The 23,590-nt window shown below is 39.7% G+C and overlaps 1 protein-coding gene and 1 long non-coding RNA gene across 2 annotated transcripts in view; one reads left to right on the forward strand and one right to left on the reverse strand.

The window, feature by feature from the left end:
- The window catches only part of CORO6 (coronin 6), a 68,702-nt gene extending 45,536 nt beyond the window's left edge, over window positions 1–23,166 (forward strand). The window contains exons 4-11 of the mRNA XM_018565480.1: window positions 4,385–4,514; window positions 4,864–5,045; window positions 7,437–7,556; window positions 14,434–14,538; window positions 15,666–15,811; window positions 20,991–21,048; window positions 21,192–21,422; window positions 22,634–23,166. Of these exons, the coding sequence (XP_018420982.1) occupies window positions 4,385–4,514; window positions 4,864–5,045; window positions 7,437–7,556; window positions 14,434–14,538; window positions 15,666–15,811; window positions 20,991–21,048; window positions 21,192–21,422; window positions 22,634–22,756 (1,095 nt within the window). The 3' untranslated portion in view covers window positions 22,757–23,166. The remainder of the gene's footprint in view (window positions 1–4,384; window positions 4,515–4,863; window positions 5,046–7,436; window positions 7,557–14,433; window positions 14,539–15,665; window positions 15,812–20,990; window positions 21,049–21,191; window positions 21,423–22,633) is intronic.
- LOC108794445 lies at window positions 8,769–19,926 on the reverse strand. The gene is made up of 3 exons (XR_001941709.1): window positions 19,852–19,926; window positions 10,044–10,050; window positions 8,769–8,779 (listed from the first exon to the last, which is right to left on the reverse strand). It is a non-coding gene; the product is annotated as an uncharacterized LOC108794445 (long non-coding RNA).
- Window positions 23,167–23,590: the final 424 nt, after the last annotated feature.

The raw sequence follows: 23,590 nt of genomic DNA on the forward strand, positions 1-23,590 counted from the left end.
GCAGGCCGCTGCCTGGATCAAGGGTTTGGGAAGGGGTTCCATCCATCCAACGACTAAGGCCCAATTTTGGGGGCTAAAACATGTAAGAATGTGTTTGTTTGCTGCTTTTATGCCTTTTTGCAAATAAAGTATTGGATGGACGGATACCCTTGTGAGTGCCGTTTTTTTAACTGTCACTATAATTGGAACAATGCTTTATTGTAGAGCATGTTTTAATGATGACTATAATACGATTTTAATAATTTTGAGTAAACTACAAGGCTATTTCTGTATAAGGATGAATTTATTTCTTATCTTTACCAATTGATCTATACATTATCTATACATTTCTTAGGACACTTTAAAAATCCTTACAATTCTCTCTAAATAGCACTTTTTAGGATGTGGTGTCCTATTATTATTATTATTATCTATGTTGCATTCATATTTTAACTTTATAATATTTATGTTGTATAGCCAGTAGCAGATCTGTAGGTTTCATTGCTAGTATATGGACCTCATTTATCAACCTAACTAAAAAAAAAAGTGTCCCTCTTGCATGGAATTTTAATCAAGTGGAAGGGCTGAGTGAAATAAAGAGGTGTGATGGATGGTGAGGAGTGTTAGGATATGTGTGGGAGGAGTCCTAACCGCATTTAGATTCTTAGCATTCATCTCCACTTACAGTTCAAGCAAAGCTGCAGTGACACGGTTTATAGGGTTCAGTAAACCCTACTGGAAGCAAATCTGCCATATAGTAGAATCCACTTGCACTAATCTCTTTTTAACAGCCCCACTGCATAGTTGACATGCTGTCCACAGGGCGGATCCTATAAAGCTCTGAATGCTAATAGAGCTTAGCAGCTTTTCAGACACCCTATTGCAATGTTGTTTTAAAAATGTATTTAAACCCCAAAACATTTTATTTTCACTTGATAATGCTGGAAATAACATACTTTCTGTCCCTGGGTAACTACACTCACGTACACAACTGTATCTGTGGAGGAACCATGCCTGTCACCCAGGCTGCACTTCAGTTATGTCTTTCTCTCTTCATATCCATGTCATGGCTAATGGGGGTTTGCAGAAGGAAAATACAATTATTTGTGCTTTCAGTTTAGTTCACAGGAAGTGACAAACACACTGCATGTTTGGCAAGATCAATAACTATTTATATACTTGCTGAATATGCCACTATATCTAGGGACTGGTATGCAGCAATATATTACATGTTTGCTCATATGTTTTTAGATATCCTTTAAGTGGCAATTTAAAAGCAGCCCCTTGATGTCCATGTATTCCTACCCCTCTTTTAACTGACATTTTGCAGCTGCTGGAAAAAGCAATTAAATAATTAAAAGTATGCTGCCCTCTAGATAAAAAGAGCATTCATTCATACAGTCTATTGTTGTGCAAGTTTAAAAATGAAATCAAGTATCTGATTGGTTGACATGGGGTATACTTTTTAGTTACCCACTGTAATTTTTTATACTTTAGGTCTTTCTCCTGGCCATCGGCATTGTGCTGATTTTTCCTACATTATTCCCATAGTACTGGAAGAGCGGTATCAGTAAATCCACTCTGTAACAGCTATATTCTTGCTCTGTATCTTGTTAATTGTGAGCACTGCGGAATGAGCTTGGGACAAAGCCACATACTAGACACAATGCTCACCTCTGATAAATAAAAAAAAGCCATTAAAAAGCACTTTTGATTAATAATAACATACACTGTGTACTCATTTTGCTTACTGCTCACTAACCAGAACTCCCCACTGCTATGAAAGTGTCTTCATCATGTGGAAAAAGCTGCTTATGCACATACCTGAGGCATGCACAATGTCTTCTGGGATTTTTCCCCCATTATTGACCATAGAAGGACAACCATTACGATGGTGACTGTATTGTATGTCTTTAATCCCTGTGAGTTAATAAATGTTTTATATAGTTTGGATTGTGCAGAAATTAAACAATGACTTGGAGTGGCTATAAAAAAGTCAAGTATGGAGACAAATCAAAAGCAGATCATTACAACAGAGAAAAGACTGTGTAAATTAAGAGCACTGTAACTCTACAAAGAGGGTTCAGCAAAAGTGTGGGTGGAATTATTTTACATTTGACATGCTGTTTTTGCTGCAGTCAGCACCCCTGTATATTGTATTTTGCTCTAATGATTATATACAAGCGCTCAGAGCTAACTTGAAGTTTAATTTCCAACAGTGTAGGAACAGGGGTAGCGGAATTATGAAGTGTTATTGGGCCTATAGTGCCTTCAGGGCATTGCCTTAGACTTATTTGTTTTATGTGCCATACCACACACACACACACACACTCCTCTATAAGCCCCAATGTTCTGGGTGCATTGTACAGTGGTGCACCACTCCAGGATTGGGTGAGCAGGCACAATTGCTGCAGATATGGTCTGCCTGCTACCCAACTTATGGAACAAGGGACATATTATGCATTCTTGTCCAACCATGTTACCATCATATAAATAGGATGGCATGGGTAGAATAGTTAATTAAATGGGGTAAAAAGAATGATCTGAATCTCTGCAGGGACTTACCAACATGTTGGATAATCTCTGTAGACATTAACAAGCACCTCCATTGCTTTCCTGAGCTCCTTTTAGTTAGCCACTTATCTTGAAAATTGGCATTTCCAGCTATACTGGCTGGTTTGTGCATTATTTGGTGAAATTAAACTGGTGTAAATGCCTAGTTTTATTTAAATCACTGCTTATTATTTTCAGTTACAGGGTTACTAGATGGCCATTGTCTACCAGATTGCTGTGGGAAGCTGCAACATTTACTGTTGCTCCAGTTTTCATAAATCCATCCATCCATCCATAACATAAGTGCCTTCTTCTAGCAATGAGACAGCCCTGTCCGCAGAGTTTGCATTGAAAGTAGGACTGTCAGTGATAATGTGATGAAGCTTTACAGCTTAGTTTACCTCCGTTTATATTAGGGATGCACCGATACCATTTTTTCCAGACCGAGTACCGATACTCTTCCTCAGGTATTCACCGATACCAGTTACCGATACTTTTTTGTGTCCTGTGAAAGATTTTCTACAACATTTACAGACTAATGATTTCAGGACAGTGCCAGGACCCGGTCCTAGCTGCAAACACTGCGACACCGGTAGTTCTGCCTCTGACTCCAAGCTGTAGAGGGACTACAAATCTCAGCAATACATTATACAACAATGCAGACTACCACCAGTTAGAGAGGACTACAAATCCCAGCGATACATTATACAGCAATGCAGAATGGCAACCAGCCATAGAGGTACTACAAATCGCAGCAATGTATTATACATCATTGCAGAATAATATGCAGCTACATACTCTGTGCTGCTCCGTGATGCTGGTCTGATATCAGGAGACTGCGGGGTCTGTGGTGGGCTGCATGGACTCTGTGGTGGGCTATGTAGGGTCTATGGTGGGCTGTGCAGACTCTCAGGTGAGCTGTGCAGTTTCGATGGTGGGCTGTGCAGACTCTCGGGTGGGCTGTGCAGGGTATATAGTGGTCTGTGTGGACTCTTAGGTGGGCTATGCGGGGTCTATGATGTGCTATGCGGGCTCTCAGGTGGCTGTGCAGGTTTTATAGTGGGCTGTGCAGACTCTCAGGTGGGCTTTGTGTGGTCTGTGATGTGCTGTGCAGGCTCTCAGGTGACTATGTAGGGTCTTTGGGCTGTGCGGGGTCTATTGTGGGCTGTGCGAGGTAATGGTGGGCTGTGCAGCTTTCAGGTGGCTATGCGGGGTCTATGGTGGGGTGTACAGGGTTAATGGTGGGCTGTGCGGTTCTCAGGTAGCTGTGTGGGATTAATGGTGGGCTGTGCATCTCTATGTTGGGCTGTGTGTGGCTAATGGTGTGCTGCGCGGCTCTATGCTGGGCTGTGTGGGGTTAATATTGGGCTGTGTGGTCTGTCCTGGTCGGTCTCGGCGGCAGCATGAAGTAGGAAGAGATTTTTAACTGGCGCTGTAAACAGGTGACACCGTTCACAGTAAGGCTTTTGGGAGCTTGCTGGGGACCTCAGCAGCCTTCCTGTTATGTGCGGCGCCTGTTTACAGCACCTGCTTCGGTTTAAAAATGTAAATTGCCGATATCGGTGCCTAGTATCTGGACATTTTCACGTGTACGAATACCAGTATCGGTGCATCCCTAGTTTATATCCTACTAGGAAGAGCATGCACTGCTCCTTGTACAAGGATGCTGATTGCACTGCCTGACATATGTACAAAAGGGAGAGAAAAATCTGTTTATAAAATGTAAAGTAAAAACTGCAATTCAAAATAATTTTAGTTCTGATAAAAAGAACACACAATAATTGAGTACATCCTGTGTCTCTTTTAGCAGAAATGTTTGCCTATATGAACCACTTTCTTTCTCTTTACTTAGGTTTGGCAAATCCCAGATTACACACCAGTGCGGTCAATAACGGAACCCATTGTGACACTAGAGGGTCATTCAAAGAGAGTAGGCATTGTCACGTGGCACCCGTCAGCCCGCAATGTGCTACTCAGTGCAGGTACGTTAAAACAAACAATGTCCTTTAAGAACATTGATAGGTTATTTGTGAAAATCAATATGGCTATTTGCCTGATTTCCTGCCCTCCTGTGTTCACATAGCTAAATTACATTTTCAGCAAATGTAGGGAATAGAATGTGCTGCAGATTTATTTTTCCATGCTGGTTAAAGGCTTCTTACAGTTGCAGGGTATGAACTATTATATAGCTAGAAATTCTATAATGAAAGTTACAGAAGCTCTCTCCCAAAATTGTACCATAGCTGAGCTCACCGTAGTTAGCGACATATTTTTTTCTTGTATTGCAAATTGGATGCTTTTAAAGTTGATGCATCTGTGCTCTTTTGTTAGGTAGCGATAATGTTATTATTGTCTGGAACGTGGGAACCGGTGAGGCTGTTATCAGTTTAGACGAGATGCACAGTGACCTCATCTATAGCATCGGCTGGAACTACAATGGAAGTCTCATCACCACCACCTGCAAGGATAAAAAACTTCGAGTCATCGATCCACGGAAACAAGAAATAGTGGCTGTAAGTAACAATCAAACCAATAGTTAATCTCTTCTATCTTCTTTCTACTGTGCACTTATAAAGAGGGTGTTTTTTTCTACACATGAAATGTAAGACCTTTTCCCCACAAAACATCATTTTTTTAAATCTTTAGATGTAAAGTTCCTAAACTTACATAAAAATAACATTTTATTTCCAGAAGTAAGCTGACTGCACCATGGCTCAGACTGGCAATTTGAAAGTTTTTTCTATTTGCCAGAGTAAGAATATTTGTTAGCAGGATTGAGTTCATTGAGGGATGCTCCGTAGTAGACGTGTAGTAACTTAATATTAAAATAGTACTATGCTAATTTAGAAGTAGTTGTATGACATAAAATGTATAGCTCCACTGATTATTCTTTAAATATTCTTGCTATCCAGTTGGTCTGGCACTGTTGCTCATTGTGAACAATGGCCACCCATATTACAATTACCATTAGATGTACCAGTAGCTGTGTAATGTAAGGACCTGCCTGCCTTATATAATGTAAATTTAATTAATTGTTTAAAGCCCAACTTCGGGATCAGGTCCTTATCCCAATGCTAGCCCCACACCCCTTGGAGCACCCTCTGCACCAAAACATAACTTTCTATACCTGACTTTTTCCAGAGATCTTCAGGTCTGGTCCAATGATGTCAAAGGTCCTCATCGCCCTCTAGTTCCTCCCGTGGTGGTTGCACCCTAAAGGCTGTAGAGAGCATGGTTTTGCCATCTGCAGCACTCCTTCTTTGAGTCCAAAGTAGGTGGAGCCTGTATGCCCTGGGCTTGCAGGAAGTGGATAAACTTCCTTTCCCGGAGGACAACTACATTTAAAAAAAAATATTTAAAAAATTGACTTTCAAAGTAAACAATGAATTAATTTCTTCTTTGCAAATTATAATGTATATGTATTTAATTTACAGCCCTGATGCATGGGGCCTTGACAAGGCATACATTGCACGCTGAATTTTTAGATGTCTTTTGCTGGGATTGGAGTGATTTCTTGTGTATCTGCTTTTCTGATATAATGTTTTATTGTTTATTTTCTGTAACTATCTTTGATATGTATCTCTATATTAACTATTATAATCTTATGTAAGATGCATGATATGCATGTGTTTTATGGTTGTGCAGTATATAGTGACTAGGATTGACTTGCTTGCTTTATTGATTTATATATTTCTTTAACACAATTCTTAAGAAGTTTTAGATTTGTTAAACATGTACACCTGCCCCTATGCTAAACACTTGCTGGACTGCACACTTTCTCTATGGCAATGATACTCATACTTTGGTCAGTTGAATCCCACCAACATAACCCATGCAATATCTGATTACCACCTACAGTTGTCAATATTTTGATTTTATGGTGACTCTCCATGTTTTATGTGCTGCAATCTGACACTGCTTGAACTATATCTTGCCCAGGGGCGGACCTACCGCCAGTGCAGCTGGTATGGCAGCGCCAGGGCCCGAGGCTGGGGGGGGGGGGGGGGCCAGTGAGATCTGTTCCCAGGCACCCCCCAATGGTGGACTATGGGGAAGTGCAGTGCAGAGGGGGGAGGGGTGTCCGACAGGGCTTCTGAACGGGGGGTGTTCCCACTCTGATTCCGGGTCGCGTCGCATCTCTAGTAACAGGCCTGGGGGGAGGGAGAGGGGAGAGCCGGCCAGGTAGTTTGCAGGTGCCAATAGAACCAGAGGAGAGATGTGAAGGGAGCCAATACCGCTCAGAGATTCCTGTGTATATAGAGATCACTGTGTGCTATACTCTGCACTGTGTATATAGAGATCAGTGTGTATATAGAGATCACTGTGTGCTATACTCCCCACTGTATATGTAGAGATCCAGGGGCAGACCTACCGCTGGTGTAGCTAGTGCAATGGCTTTCTATGGGGTGGGGGGTGGAGTGGGGAACGGGTTTCTGGGTGGGTAAGGGGGGGTCTGAGAAAAATTCTTGCACCAGGGCCCTTTGTTCCTTAGGTCCTCCACTGATCCAGCCCTGCCTCACTCAGTTCAGCCATCCCTCCCTCATGATTCCACATGGACATTCTCTTCATGTCACTTGCACATTCATTTCCCCCATGGAGTTATCACATGGAAAATTGTATTTCAGCCTCATATAATTACATCTAAAGTTTCACATTATATCTATAGCTAGTGGACACGTTATTTGTTATATTTTGTTACTTATGTATTTTTTTTGCTTCTTTCGCCCTCTTTATTTATATTCTGTTCCCATTTTGTTTAAAGAAAATGATCAAACTTTACTTCTCAGTGTGTCACTAAATACCTAAGTGGCTAATGTGATGTGTTTGTTAGTGTGACACTAATTTAATGCATGTTTGTGTTTTCAAATTGCTGTGATGAACTTAACCTGCTAACCAACAACTAGGAGAAAAGTGGGCCACATGAAGGGGCTCGACCAGTCAAAGCCATTTTTACATCGGAGGGCAAAATATTCACCACCGGTTTCAGCAGGATGAGTGAGCGTCAGCTGGCGCTGTGGGATCCGGTATGAGAAGGTGTTCTGCATGTTTATTTACTCTATCTATAAATGTCATTATTTATACTGACTTCCTGAAGTCTGCAGTCATACCAAGGTGACACCTAACTTGATGATGTAATGAGCATCTTTTCATCCTAATAGTTAAATGGTGTTGATATTGAAATTAAATCCTGTTGACATCTGTGTGCTAAAAATCCATGGGACCTCCAATTTGCCACTGCACTGCCAGATGTTAAAAAGTGTCCTCTTGGGGTGCTTTTCATAACAGCTAAAAATACAGCTCGGACAAACTACAGCAACAAATTGACATCCACAGCACTAGCACCAATATATTTCTGTTTCAATACTTTACCCCCATGCAGGGCTATAGATTTAATGAGGCCAAATTAGACAGCTGCCTCAGGTGCACTCATGGAGACACGGTGGGAGTGGCACTAAAGTCAAAGTGTCAATGCCGGTCACTCTATCCTCAGTGCCACGAAGTAATGCTGAGCCTGATAAAATCAGAGGCTCAGCAATATTGAGGTCCCACCCCAGCCTCTCCGCCTGTCTCACAGTAACGTAGGGCCTGTTAAAAGTGCAGGTTCAGACGCACTAAGCACAGAGCTGCTGATTGTGTGACACATGCAGTGGCTGGGCAGAGGTTTTGCGCACAACAGGCTCCACATCACTCAACTAACTACACTACTGCGGCCATCTTTTTAATTGGCATCTGCCCACATGCAGTTGAACACATGAGAAAATTGGACATTGTGAAACAGTCCTTACTATAGACTGGTTTGTCCCATTAGCTGCTGGTTAATGTAATGCATTGTTATAGAACATTTATTGCAAACCAAGTGGTATACATTTTACACCAACTGAGAATATGATGAGCAAAACACTGTACCGATTGCCTTTAATTAAAAAAAATTGCATGTTAGTATGGTCAGAAGATCCAGAGATCTAGGCAGCTCAAGTTAGTATGGTCAGGAGATCCAGATATCTAGGCAGCTCAAGTTAGATGCAAATCTTAGCTTTTAATGTAAAGGTTTGTTAATGTGGCCACCCATTATATTAAATAATCCATATGGTGATTCAAGAGGTAGGTGAGGCCAAGTCTGACTTTTATAGAAGTTTAGCTTTGCATATAATGTAATCAACCTAAATTTTAATATCTACTGATATTTTACATGGATTTTTCTTTGAAAGTAACATCTCCTTTAGAAACTTCAGTGTAAAGATGTTCACTGTAAGATCATCTCAAGGACCTCTAAAAAGACATGAGGGCAAGCTTTGCAAATTGAACAAAATAGGTTTACACCTTTACTGTAATGACTGGGGAGTTGAGGTGCTTAGTAACTGGCGCTTGCAGACTTAACTCTTCCAGTAGATCTTTTTGTATAGTACTTCATTATTTCTATAACTAAAAAGCACAAAATAAAACAGCAACTAAAATCTTTAAGACATAGCATCATAGAATGTTCACCCAGGGGAATATTAAATTGCCTTGGAAATTCAGGAAGGAATGATATCCTAATTCTGCACACTCTAATCTGGGACAAAGCAGACAAAACCAAGAAAAAAAATCCGGTAATTAGTATTTCATCTGCAAACAGGATGTGCTGGGAACTTCTGAAGCTCACTTTTAAAACAAAGATCTACCAAGTGTACAGTACTTGATAGATGATTGAAGGTTTTTGTCTTGTTTAAAGTTCTTCACTTCTGGGATCCCAATCATCCTACTTATTGGACTTTAGGCTCTATAGCTCCGTTTTTATTGAATAATACCTTGTTCCTATTGCAGTTTAACAAGATGGCTTTCAATGCCGTGGCCATGAAACAACAGTGTAAATGTTACCTGTACACAGTGGAGGTCAGAATTGTGAAGATGGAATCGGTATGCACACAATCTGTTCAATGTTATCTGAGGATATCAATTATTGTAACTGAACAGATTGACTGCGTTCTCGTAAATGTCACATTTGAGTTTTATTAAATAGATTATAATAATCAAAGTGAAGCAGTAATTATAGGAACACAATAAACTCCAAAGCTGGCTATATGTTCAATAATATATAAACACTAGGAAAAGATCTGAGCATGAAAATATATTTTTTTATCACCTGTTGCTCAAATAAACATTATTAATTTGCCCTTTAAATTGGTCTGTAGTTCTAGCCTGTCACTGCACCTATAACAGAGAAGATGGGGAGGCAGACAAAAGGATCAATAATCAAGTTTTTACCCATTGTTACTATTTAGATGATGTTATCTGTTAGGTCTTTATACCATACACATTGCTTGGTTATCTTCTAACTCAGGTTGAGGACATTGGTGACATTGCTGTCACTTTGAAATTAATTAAAAAATAGTAACCGTGCAATTTGAAAACAATGGTTAGAACATCTTGGCAGAGATGTCAGCAGTTTCTGGGTTCTTGATAGATCTATGTAGCTCTCCCTCCAGGGTCACCTTGGGAACTGTATCTGCAGAGGATTAGGAGCCAGTAACACACTGTCTTGTGCCTCCTGCCAGGACAGTGAGCCTTTGTGTCTAAAAACATGTTATGACCAGTTTGTTTTCCACCTTACCTCTCCCCTTCACCTTCACAGGAGAAATGTGCCCCCCACGAGGGGATGAGACCTATGCGAGCCATCTTTACCAAAGATGGGAATATCTTTACAACTGGCTTTACACGGATGAGTCAGAGAGAGCTGGGCTTATGGGACCCGGTAATGACAGCCGCAATGCTTAGTCAAAGGAATTTGATTGCTATTGTCACTGTTTCCAAAGCATATGGCCAAGATTGTGTCCCTTTACTGTCCGTTTGCTAGAGCACTCATAAAATGCTGGTTATTACAGCTATACTTCAGCGTTGGTAGAACCCATATTTTTTTTCTGGGGCCCACTCCTAATTATAGGAAGCAATTTATGGTTGCAAGGGAAGAAGATGGTTTTCTAAGGTAAAATAGTTAATATGCTGAGCAATTCAACACATCTATACCTTTCCTAGTTACTCTACGTATATAGTCAAATATCTATTACCGTTATTTGTCAGCTTTTCCCAAACAACTCCATTAAACAGGGTAGTACATCATGGAACAAATCCAAAATCCAAGGTATATCTCACCAATTATGAATAATGTAATGCCAATCCAGAGTCACACCTAATGACCTGTTTTCTCAAGTTGCCCCATGTACTAGCTGAGCCACCCAACATTGTTTTCATTTTCCATATTTCTGATCTTGATCTACTTTACATTGCCCTGACTTCTGTCAATTCTGATCACTCAGTAAATGGAAAGTAATGTCAGAGGAACTGTGAATGGTATATATTATTATTAATAAGAAGATTTGTTCCTGTATGGACATTAGATTTCCCAACATGATGCTTTTGCTTACAGTGGCTAATAGCAGTGGAAATCCTGGCTTCAGAATGCAGTGTGTCAGCATGGCATATGCAGATATCTCTGGCCATGCTGCAAAGCATGATGGATATGACCAAGTTAACAAAGTAACAGCTGAAGATGTTTGTGGTGTGCGAATTTCAGAGTCCTAAATATTGTCAAATCTAAAGTTTTGTTTTTCAGTTGTATTCATTAATATTTCTTACTATGGGGCACAACATATCAGGGTAATAAAAGGTATTGGTAGAGACTGTCCAAAAAAATTATCTTCCTTCCATTCTTTCCTTTCTCTCCTTTCATTTCCTTCTTTTTCTTCCTTCCCTTTCTTTCTGTTCTTTCCTTCCTCCCTAATCTAATTCTATGTCAGCTGTCCATTACTAATGATATTAAAACATGTACGTGTGGTGTATATGATTGCTGGGGCAGTTTGCAAACACTATATAGAGAGCTGTGTGAGGGAATTGCCCTCTTAAAGGGACATTAAACCCTCAGATTTTTTAACATAAAACAATACTGTAATGTGTGCCTTACTGTAATCCATGGTAGTTTCCCTTCTCTTTGCTGCTCTTCCTTTTAAATCTATCTCTTCTCATGCTGGGCAGAACTTTTGTTTTGCAGCAGACTGCCTTGTCTCTGAAATGGATACATGGTGTCTGTGTGAAGGTTCACAACCTGAGCCAGCACTACAGGAAGAGGCACTCAGCTGCAAAGGGAAATTCTCCCCCAGCATGAGAAGAGAGAAGGATTTAAAAGGAAGAGCAGCAAAGAGAAGGGAAACAACAATGGATTACAGTAAGGCACACATTACAGTATTGTTTTATGTAAAAAAATCTGAGTGTTTAATGTCACTTTAAATGGTTGTCACTGGAACCACTGTCCCTTTTTAGAAGATTTTACCTATATTCCTCTTCTGGCGACAACTCAAATATAACCGTCTCTTTCTGTCCCAATGACCATGGTTTTGAAGAAAATAGAGAAGGTGGCTCTCCCTAATGGGGACACAGACAGCAATAAAAACCTGATGGGTGTTCTAAGTTTTCTCTACTTTATTCAAAAACTAAAAAAGGAGTGGTGCATTTATACAGGTTCCTAATTGTTTTAATCGTCCTAATCATTTATTCACACAAGATTAAAACAGCTTTCACTCAGGATTTATCCTTTTTTCCCCATTAAATCCAATTTAAAAATGTGTAAATTTTGGGTGAATGCTCTGTATATCTTGTGCAAAAACATTAATAAAAAGACCCCTAAGTGTCTTTTTTTTAAAATTAAAGTGTTGTGTTTTTTTGAAACCACATTGGTTTCACTTACCTGATGTATAAAATTGTGCTCACACATACTGTCAGTTTTCAATAACACTGTTTTTATTGAGAATTCGTACAGGGCCGGATTTACTCTCTCTGGTGCTCCAAGGCCGGGTTCCTCTGTTCCTGCTTGCTGTGGGCAACACATTTAATCTTATTCTCTGAGGTTCTCATATAAAAGGCTCACTGATCTTTATGTTGCATCAATAGAGTTTTATCACAGAGGCATCAGAAACATTATTACTTTGTTTAAAATCTCTTCAGATCTAGTAGTGTGACCTAACTAAAAGGAAACCAAAGGCACTCAGTGTCCAGAAACAATTATTGTCCAAGATATCTAGTATACTAAAGTGATAAACAATATGAACCCTGCAGAATTTACCATGAGGTACAGTATGCACCTGCCTATAGGCAGCAGAGGCAAAGAGGCGGCCTTGCCTGGTATAGTTTATGGGGGGAAAAATTTCCTCATCAGTGCACATACAATCATTATATATAAGCTCATTTACAACTTGTCACTATATTGTAAGCCAAATTAGAACCAGTATAAGAAGAAAATGTTCTGTTTAACGGGTTGATCATACTGTGCAAAATTACTTTCAACATCAAAGATTGTGCGCCTTACAGGCGCCCATGATGAAAATCCGGCTCTGCAATCCTTTGAGCAGTGGTTCACCATTCTATATAATCTACACTCTGGACTAATGTAGAAGGACTTCATCAATAATGCAGCAGTTTCAAAGCCACATTAGATTCAGGGAGTACACAAAGCTGCACCAGGTAGTGCATGTTCAGGATTTGGTAAAGTTTCAAAGAGTAAAATGGTCCTCTTACAGGACAGTACTGAATCCGTACATATAGAATTGAAGTTTTCAATGACTTCAGTATTGGATGTAGCTCCCTCTTAGGCCATCTGGGCATTAGAAATCACTCTGTGAGTGTGGCTTGTAGATATGCTTTACATAATCTCCTCTTTTTGTCACCACTGACCCAATTTACAACTCTTTCCCTTCACCAAAAAAGTCAGTGAAGTGCAAACCTTTAACAGTTCTGAGCTTATTTGTTTTTTAAATGAAGTGATAAAATTAAATGCCTCTTTGTGTTTGTTGTTTTACAATGTTGCACCTGAAATATTTCATATACTGTTCAGAAAATAAATATATCCTTATCATTTTATCTCCTTGCTCTTTTTAATAAACCATTTACATTTCTCAGTGGAGATGTTTTGCTGGAAACATTCCATCTACTGGTCATCGCCAAATATATCATCGATGTAACTTTTAAATATGCAACTGTGTAAGCAAATAAGAATGTGGTGACTCACACACCATGTCACTGAAATAAAAAAGGTTGTTTTAATTTCGTCGTAAATTGTATTTTTTCGTCGTAAATTGTATTTTTTTTTTTCTGATCTTGGAGCTCATATTACAAATTTTCCTATTTTCTCTTGTAATATAACCCCTTTAGATGGAAAGATCAAAGAGAGAAAACTTAATGATGGTGGTCAGCATGAAATCATAGAAGTGCCATAAAAGTTTATAGGCGCACAAACCTATGGCTGGGTGTTCCTTCTCAGTCTTAATAATTTATAAATGATTACTAAAGTAATGTGGTTAAGTGCCCCTGGTTTTCACTGTTAACCTAATAGTCGAATTGTACTATAAAATGTAATTAGCAATAACCATAACTTTGTTTTTTAGTTCTGGACAGAATGGTAATTAAATGCCACTTAGGTGGGTTTTTTCCATTTTGTTTTTATTTTTATTTGTGTCCCATAAGGGAGACCTCCACTCACTTTCACTCCTGTAAACACAATATTAAGTGAAAGGACATATTTCCAAAGTATTGGAACAGGTTCCTCCATTGAAAGGCTTCCTCTTCCTTTCTGTTGCAGAGACCATTCATATTTTGGCTTTTCCCTCACTTTCAGTCCTGGTGACAATTCTCACCCAGACAAATAGAGAAGGGAATCTCCTCAGTGGGGAATAACACAACAATAAAATCCTCCCTGAGGTTCTAACCACCCCTGCTCTATCCAAAACTTAAGAAAAGCTTTAGATATTCCTAAATTATTTGTTAACAAATGAATGTTTGTTCATTAAGGACTGGTGTGCCATTGGTTGATGTGCAGTGTGACAGACAGCTTTCCTTTCAAAATGACATCATGTCTGTCCTGTTTGTTGCCTATAGAGTAACTTTGAAGAACCTATAGCTTTACAAGAAATGGATACCAGTAATGGTGTACTGCTACCTTTCTACGATCCTGACTCCAGTGTGGTTTACCTTTGCGGCAAGGTAATATATTTGTGTTGGATGTTTGTTCTTGTTTGATTTAAGGAGGGGCATTCTTAAATCTCTGCTTACAGAGACCCCGTATCCAGACCATTAATTTCAACAATAATCTTCCCATGGGATTATAGGTGTGTTTAACATATTTTAGTTATGTTATTTACATGTAAAAACCTTACTTGTGTAGACATTCAAAAGCCCTAGAACTGCTGCTGGGTGTCACCATGTTGGATGTGATGTCAGCAGCCTCAGAGCTGTTACTCAACACTCTATAGTACTTCCTTTCCCTGGTAGCTACATGAAAGCTTATGTAGGGAGGTGAGGGGTGGATTTGCTGAGCCAACACAAACAGTAATTGGACACTCCCAGAAGAGGAGAGGGCCAGAACATTCGAGATAGGAGAGGGCTGTGCTAGGGGATTGACTTTTCTGAAGCCAAATTCAGAGGCACATTGCAAGTAAATACAAAATTGTTTAGGGAACAGAAAAATGATGCAAGTAAGCATTTCTGACATCCTGGGTCTATGTAAGATTGCTGTATGTGGGTGGTCCTTACTTTTTAAGGCAAGAAGTAGTTGCCTTAAAAAATTGTTTTGAAACTGTAAAGGGAGTGCCTGTGTTAAGATTTAGGTGGTCTGCTATGCATATACTGGGTGGCTCTCACATGTGTCACAGTTTTATTGGATGACCACTACCTTTCTGATACTCAGATGAATTGTTTGAAAATAAATATGTTTATGATACAAATGTATTATAAGGCTTTATGTGTGCAGTTTTCTAGCTGCACTGTCAGTCTAAGCTAGAATACATCTATTTAGCAGAGGAATAGTGTAATTTAGCTACATCAATACCATAACAATAACGTGTGTCTTGGTGGTGAACATAAATTATAGAAATTGATTAATAGATCTTCAGGTCTAAATAATTAATAGGACTTCCGATAGGTATGTAATCTTAGACATTTGTGCAATTTCATTTGATGTGTGGATCCTGCTTTATTTATTTATTTATTTTATTTTTCTTTAAATGCTTTCTCAATCACAGCAGGTACTTGTGATAGTATACTTGCTATTTTTAGGGATATATTTTGAAAATGGATGAAACAGATGTACTATTTCCATTGCCTTGTTTTAGGGTGATAGCAGCATTCGATACTTTGAGATAACAACTGAAGCTCCCTATGTCCATTACTTGAGTACGTTCAGCAGTAAGGAACCTCAGAGAGGAATGGGTTTCATGCCCAAGAGAGGCTTGGATGTCAGTAAATGTGAAATTGCAAGGTAAGCTGAAGGGGTCTAGATGGGTTGGTAGAAATGGGCAATGACAAGGATGCTTGGTCTAAGTATATCTATAAGTGAAGGGAACTCTTAAGGCATCAGCTTAACAAGACATTTTGGACAATTTCATGCTCCCAACTTTTTGGGAACAGTTTTGGGATGGCCCCTTCCTGTTCCAACATGAGTGCACAAAGCAAGGTCCATAAAAACATGGATAAATGAGTTTGGGGTGGAGGAACTTGACTGGCCTGCACAGAGACTTGACCTCAACCCAATAGAACACCTTTGGGATGAATTAGAGCGGAGACTGCGAGCCAGGCCTTCTCGTCCAACATCAGTACCTGATCTCACAAATGCGCTTCTGGAAGAATGGCCAAACATTCCCATAGACGCACTCCTAAACCTTGTGGACGCCTACCCAGAAGAGTTGAAGCTGTTATAGTGGCAAAGGGTGGGCCAACTCAATATTGAACCCTACGGACTAAGACTAGGATACAATTAAAGTTCATGTGCGTGTACAGGCCGGCTTCCCAATACTTTTGGTAATATAGTGTGTGTGTGTGTGTATGTATATGTATGTATGTATATGTGTATGTGTATGTGTGTGTGTGTGTGTATGTGTATATATATATATAGATAGATAGATATATATATATACGGAGCAGTTTGTACACCAATGAGGAGGTACCATTAACCTGTATACATGTTTTTTTATCATAGCTCAACAAGACCAAAGTGGGACTTTATAGATATTACAATTGCGTCAGAACATACTTCTAAAATTCATAGGTCTTTTATTCATACCATCTTTAAAGAATAAAATGGATGAGATATCATTATTATATTTTTGCAATTACATATATGAAGCAACATTCCTCTCCCAGACATCCATCATTGCATGGTCAACCATATACAACCATTTGCAGATCTTGATATGAGTGAGGTGATGGGCTGTACTAGATATTTGACACTTCCTATACATGTCTTCAGAGTTGCCTTTGCAGAGATGGCACTTTGGGGGATCCTATTAGACATGCTGTATGTTTATCTGTCTTTATCTGTCTATTATTATTATTTGCCCAAAGCCTCCTGTGATTGGTGGGTCCTACCTTGTTAGACTGTATTATAGTGATGGGCCAAACATCCCCTGTTCGGTTCGAATTCGAACTTTAGAACATGGAAAAAGTTCGAACTCAATGCAAGTCTATGCGGGTAGAACTTTGAAAATGAATTGACCCCATTTTGAAGGCTTATATGCAATTTATTGGCCATAAAAAAAGGGTATGGGAATTCGGGTACTGCCCTGGGGGACATATATCAATGAAAAAAAACCTTTTAATAAATACAGTTTTTAAAGGAGCAGTGTTTTTAACATTACTTAAAGGGAAACGATAAAAATTCATTTAAATATCATACCTGGGGGGTCCCCTTAAACTGCCTGCAAAGTGGCGCATCTGTACAATGTAAAGAAACCTGCAGCAGCAAAAATTACATTTATAAAGAAAAAAATGACATTAAAAAAAAAATAAAGCAGGCGGTTCCCCCTCCTAAACAATACCAGACCCTTTACGTCTGGTAGGAATGTTAGGAGGAACCCCATTTAAAAAAGAAAAAGGGGAAAAAAAAGCTTGCGCTTCCCCCCAAAAGTCATACTAGACCCTTAAGGTCTGATAGGAATTTTAGGGGGGACCCCATATCGTTGGTTGTGGGGGTGGGGGCATGGGGCTTATTCACATCAGGGTACCTCTTTAATAAAGAGGCACCCATATGTGGCCCCCCTTCTGAATAAGTAAGGGGTACATGTACCCATACCCATTCACGAAAGGGTTAAATACAAGTTTTAAAAAAGAGGCCAGACTTTTTTGTAAAAATCCTTCAATTGAAAATAAACCAAAAGACAAGTTTTTGACAAGTCTTTTATTGTAAAAAAACAAATAAAAACAAAAATGGATCCACCAACGTAATCCAGGGTCAATCACGACATCCAGTGTTGTCCAGGACGACGACGACTCAACTAAATAAAAAATAAAATATTAAACAATAAATAGAAATAATAATTTTTAAAAACGACGCCCGCCGTCCTGTCTGCTCGCAACGAACTCCCGCCACAGAATGCCATTTTGACAGATGCCAGCAACATATAAACAATTGGGTGGAGCTAGCTGTGACAGCTAACTCCGCCCAACTGTTTACAGTTGTATGGCATCTGACAGGTGTGCCATGATGACTGCCCAATCATGGCTCTTACCGAGTAATGGGCCCTGATTGGACAAAGTCTTGCACCTGACCTGCGGTCAGTATAAAGGCTTTAGCCAATCAAAGCTCCCAAGGCACTGTGCCTTGTGGGGCGCTCAGCAGCCGAAAACACAAACTACCAATGTTTGAGTCAAACTCACGCTCGACTTGAACATCAAGCCCATCCCTACTGGATATATGCCAATTTCAGCGGTGATAGATTAACCATATGGGTACCTCTTCTATCCTCTATGGCTCCACCTGGTGCCGAAAGGGATGCTTTCTGTGCACATGGAGGGCATAGATTTGTTTTAATTGGCTAATGTCTACATATTAAATTCTTTGTAACAATATTTTTATGCTCCATCTTTCCTGAGGAAGTGGACCATAGTGTTCACACAATACATTGAATATCCAGCACAGTCCATCATATCATTGATACCAAGATCTGCAAATGGTAGTAATGATGGGCATCTGGGCAGAAATGTTGGTTCTTTTATGTATTTGTAAAAATGTAATAATGATATAAGCCATTTTATTTTACTTACGACATAAGTAAACAAATTGTGAATATTAGTAGTATTTCTTGATACAATTGTGGTACCTATAAAGTTCCATTTTGGTCTTGTTGAGCTATGATGGAATTTGCCAACACAATCTGTGTGCAATGAATTTAGGGTAGCTATCATAAAGCTGTGCAGTGACTTCTTCCATTCTCATGAGTCTAATAACGTTTATTACCCTTTCCCTAACTGATGGAGGGGTGATTAATCTACAGTGACTGGGAATTGGGGATCTAGCTGGTACCAGGCAAAATCTAAATAACCCGTTACAGGCCTTGGACATAGAGCCTGGTATTATGGAGAGAAAGGAAGCTTGAGGGGAAAATTGCCACAAAATACTGGTACACATTTGGGATATCTAAGAAACCATGTCCCGGAGTGTTTGTATGGGAACACATGACCACCATACCGGTAACACTGATCATCCTGGATTTCCACATTTTCTATATTGTCTGCAGTTATCAGAGGAGAATTAATTGAATAGTTATGTATCTATCAATTAACAACCTAAAAACTGTAAACAGAAAGAAACGAAATAAAATTAATATTTGATGTGTTCGCATTTGCCTTTAAAACAGCATCAATTCTCCTAGATACACTTGCACACACTTAAGGATTTTGCAGGCATAAGTACATGATTAAACAATTATAACAAACGGATGCTACTGATCAGCAACATCACTTGTAAAGCTGGCCATACACCTTACAATTATGTGCAGATTTTCTGTGGTCAGATGGAAAAGGTGCAACAGATTCCTCCATCTATGCTTAACTGTGTAGATGGAGTAATCTCCACCTGGGCCAATCTGTTGCACTTTTTCCATCTGACCACAGAAAATCTGCAGATAATTGTAAGGTGTATGGGCACCTTTAGTTAAAATACAAACCTTAAATCAAACCTAATCGGCTGTGTAGGAGGAATGAAACTGGTTGAAGAAAAGCCATGCTCTACTTGCAACCTAAAGTCACTGAAGACAAGTCTATTTAAAGAACCTTACACAACTGCAAGGCTGGGCACAGCAACGAAACCCAGGGTGGCCTTATTTCATCGACAAGGTCTCTCACATGCAGAAATTTCAAGAAAAGTTTTTCTAGATGTGCTGCCCAAATTTTTTTGCACAAGCGCAAAAAATCGAGTAGCCTTGACAGCCGAAAAAGCAGTGGTTGGCCAAGGAAACTTAGTGCAGCAGGTACAAGGCACATCATGCTGCCATCCCTTCACAAACAGAAGATGTTCAGTGATACCATCAGCTCAGATTTGGCAAAAACCAGTGGGACCCGGGTACACCCATCTACATTCTGGAGAAGTCTGATCAGAAGAATTTTGGATAAAAAGGCAACACCTCTGATGTTGAATCAATGCCAACGGACTCGCTTATGCATAAAAACAAAAGAACTGGTGTGCAGAAAAATGGCACTAGGTGCTCTGGAGTGATGAGTCCAAATGTAAAATATTTAGCTGTGACAAAAGCTAGTTTGTTTGCTGAAGGCCAGGAAAGCAGTACAGGGGTGTGTGTTTGAAGGCAACAGTGAAGCATGGTGGAAGTTCCTCACATATTTGGGGCTGCATTTCTGTACATGGCGTTGGGGATTTGGACAGAAGTGTTTGGTTTCCTCAATGCTGAAAAGTACAGTCAGGTACCTCTTCATAATACAATAATATGAGAGAGCGTCTGATCATCCCAAAATTTTCTGCAGCAGGACAATGAACCTAAACATACAGATAAAGTTAAAAAAATTCTATTTTTAGCAAAAAGAACAGGAGTCCAGGAACATAAAATATGGCCCATACAAAGCTCTTATCTCAACATGATTGAGTCTGTCTGGGATTATATGACGACAGAAGCAAATGAGCCATTTTAAATCCACAGAAGAACTGTGGTTAGTTCTCCTAGATAGTTGGAACAGCCTACCTGCTGAGTTCCTTAACTTTGTGCAAGTGTACCTAAGAGAATTGATGCTGTTTTAAAGGCACGTACTGTAGATATATAATTTTCTATATGGACATTTGGGACTATATTCAGATTTAGCTACAGATCATATTTTGGGCAATGATTTGATGACCTCTTGTGGACAGAAATGAATCTAGCAGTGAGGACTGAAGAGAAGCCATCGCTCAAATGCTAGTAAATGGGAAAATAAACATTCTAATGTATAAAGGGGGAACTCAACTTTTGCCTTGGGTCCCGCCTTAAAATCAACACCAGAGCCCTGTCTAGGTTAAGGGTTTTGGTATTGGTTTCTTACAATTATATTTTTAACACTTTACATTGGGGTTCCTTGAGACTTTGTATGCTTTTAAAAGGTGACGTGACTGAGAAAAAGTTGAGGAATGCTGGTCTACTTGACTCAATAATAATACATTTTTATACATATTTGTACAGGTTTTACAAGCTGCATGAGAGGAAATGTGAGCCCATTGTTATGACAGTACCAAGAAAGGTGAGCTATGTATAGTCTTATTAGGCAATTGTAAACCTTTAGTGGTCTTGTTTGGTGCTCCCTTTGTGCAGACTATGGAGAAATGTACTGTATATATACTGAGCAGTTTGCAAACCAATAGGTTCTTGTTTTGTGTCTTACAGTCAGACCTATTCCAGGATGATCTATATCCAGACACACCAGGACCTGAGCCAGCCCTGGAAGCAGATGATTGGTTTTCAGGACAGACTGCTGACCCTTTATTGGTATCGTTGAGGGATGGATATGTTCCTGTCAAAAACAGAGAACTTAAAGTCACCAAGAAAAACATTCTTGGCAACAAACCTCCAACTGCGCCACGTAGAAGCTACTCTTCCTGTGACTCTGGTTTCTCAGTAAGTTAGTCTTCTCCTTAGGTAAAGAGAGTCTTCACAGCTATAACATATCACTTTGTAAAGTAACAGATCTAGAGATATGTGCTGAAAGCTGAAATCAGGCTTGTAGTGAGAGTGCTTCCTCTACAGGCTGATGGATAGAAGGGGGAGGTGTTTATGTCACTAGTCAGAAGATGGAGCACTGGCTTGGAGTCTGTAAGGCTTTATATACTGCTGCCATCCTCGCCAGCCATGCTTACCTCACAATACAGAAGGGGGGCTGGATCTACTTTGGCAAGTAAAACTATTCCTTAACATGTTTTTATGTGTTCGTTGTGCCTTGCTGTTTTATTTTGAACAAGTTAATATGGTCACACACTTGTGCTCAAGGGAATGTTGTCACTGTAGGAGCAAAGACCATCAAAATAAAATAGGCCATAGTTGTCTTTGTTTCTACATCAGGTTCTATCAGCAAAGCTACGCTTCTAACACTAAGGGGTCTATTTATACACAATTTGTGGAGCCATTTGCCCTGTGAATCTCTGTGAATGTTTGTTCTGGGTGAATAAATGCAAAAAGGAATATTCTTAGTATATTTTCTTTTTAGATCACTGTACTGAAAGACCACATTATGGCCACTAGATGGAGCAGAGGAGCATGGCAAATAAGTCTTTCCAATGCTCTTCAGCTCCATCTAGTGGCCGTAATGTAGTATTACAACACATTACATTCAACATGAAAAGAAGAAGAAAATGCTAGCAAGGATTCCTTTATCAATGTGTGAGCACTAAACATAAGTATTGGTAATTGGAGTGGTCCAAATTCAATATTTTTATTAGATAAAATATCATGAAACATGCCAACATTTTTAAGGTGACCCAGAGACCCCTTCTTCAGGGTTTTTAAGTTTAGAATGCAGCCAGGGAGCTCCTGCGCTTCAAGTGTGTTGCATTTTACAAACTGTCCACTCCTAGAGAACCGTGGTACAGTATGTTGGTTAATCTTATAGCTGGCATTTCTTGTGTCTTCCAAAAGAAACAGATGCTACAAAGGAGAATGATTGACAGAAGAGAAGTAGGAGAGGATTTTGACTGTGATGAGGGAATAAGGGGATGATTTATTGCATCGTACTAGTACCATGCTTGTTTTTGGGGTCTGCAAAACAAGTGCTGACTTAATTGGTACAAAAGTCACTGATTATTGATCTAATAACTAATATTTCTATTCACTAGCGAGTCTCCCTTGAAGACCTACTTGAAGAAATCAAATGCTTGCGAGGCATTGTCGAGTCGCAAGATAAGCGCATCTCTAACCTGGAAAACCAATTGCATGTACTGTCCAATGGCACTGACTGAGCCGGACTGAGATTCCGCCATCCAACCCAGAATGCACTTCAAGAGTTACATGCCCTATTTCCTAGCAAGCAAATCTGATTATGTTTTACCAGAGGGGATGGAGCCAGCGCATGGACTCCTCAAGAACTGCCCCAAGTTCATGCTCTTCATTGTTAGGAGTCTCTCAGAAGAGGCCCACTTCCTGGGGATATGTTACTTCTGAGGGACTGAAGATAAATACTGTTTTATTCCAAAGTGCTAAAGGAATCCTCCATCTGCAGCCACACAGAGAGCTTGGTCATCAGGCTGCTTTGACTGACGATTGGGAGATTTGGCAGCCTGGCATTACAGCTAATGCCTGTAGTTTGCAAAATTGTGTTAATTGTTACAGTGGGACATTGTATTTCCAGCCAATAAGAAGCACATGGGGGGTCTCTCTATTGCATTGCTGTTTTATTTTATGCTTTTATGATTTTTCCAGATGTTTTTAATGATTGTGCTTTCAAACCTTTAAGAAACCGGCCAACATGGTTTATGCCAGAGGACAATGTTTTAGATCCATATAGAGTTCAGTCTTAGGACCCGCTCAGAAGCGACATAAACTTCACCCTAATAAAGTTAAAAACCCCATGGTCTGCTGGCTTTGCTAATGCCATTAGTAGAACCAATGCCCCATCATGTCTTATCTAGGTGGTCTTAGTGTAAATCAGTACTCCTATAATACACATGGCCTTGTAAAATGCATCTGTTGTAAGAGGACAGTGAAAGCTGTTGGCCAAACTAATGCCCTGGGGAATGTTGGATGTCCTTTCAGAAGTGCTATTACTTCCTAGTTACTAAATAACGTTCCTGTAA

Source organism: Nanorana parkeri, unplaced genomic scaffold, assembly GCF_000935625.1.
Source record: "Nanorana parkeri isolate BGI_ZX_2015 unplaced genomic scaffold, ASM93562v1 scaffold851, whole genome shotgun sequence".
Lineage (NCBI taxonomy): Eukaryota > Metazoa > Chordata > Amphibia > Anura > Dicroglossidae > Nanorana > Nanorana parkeri.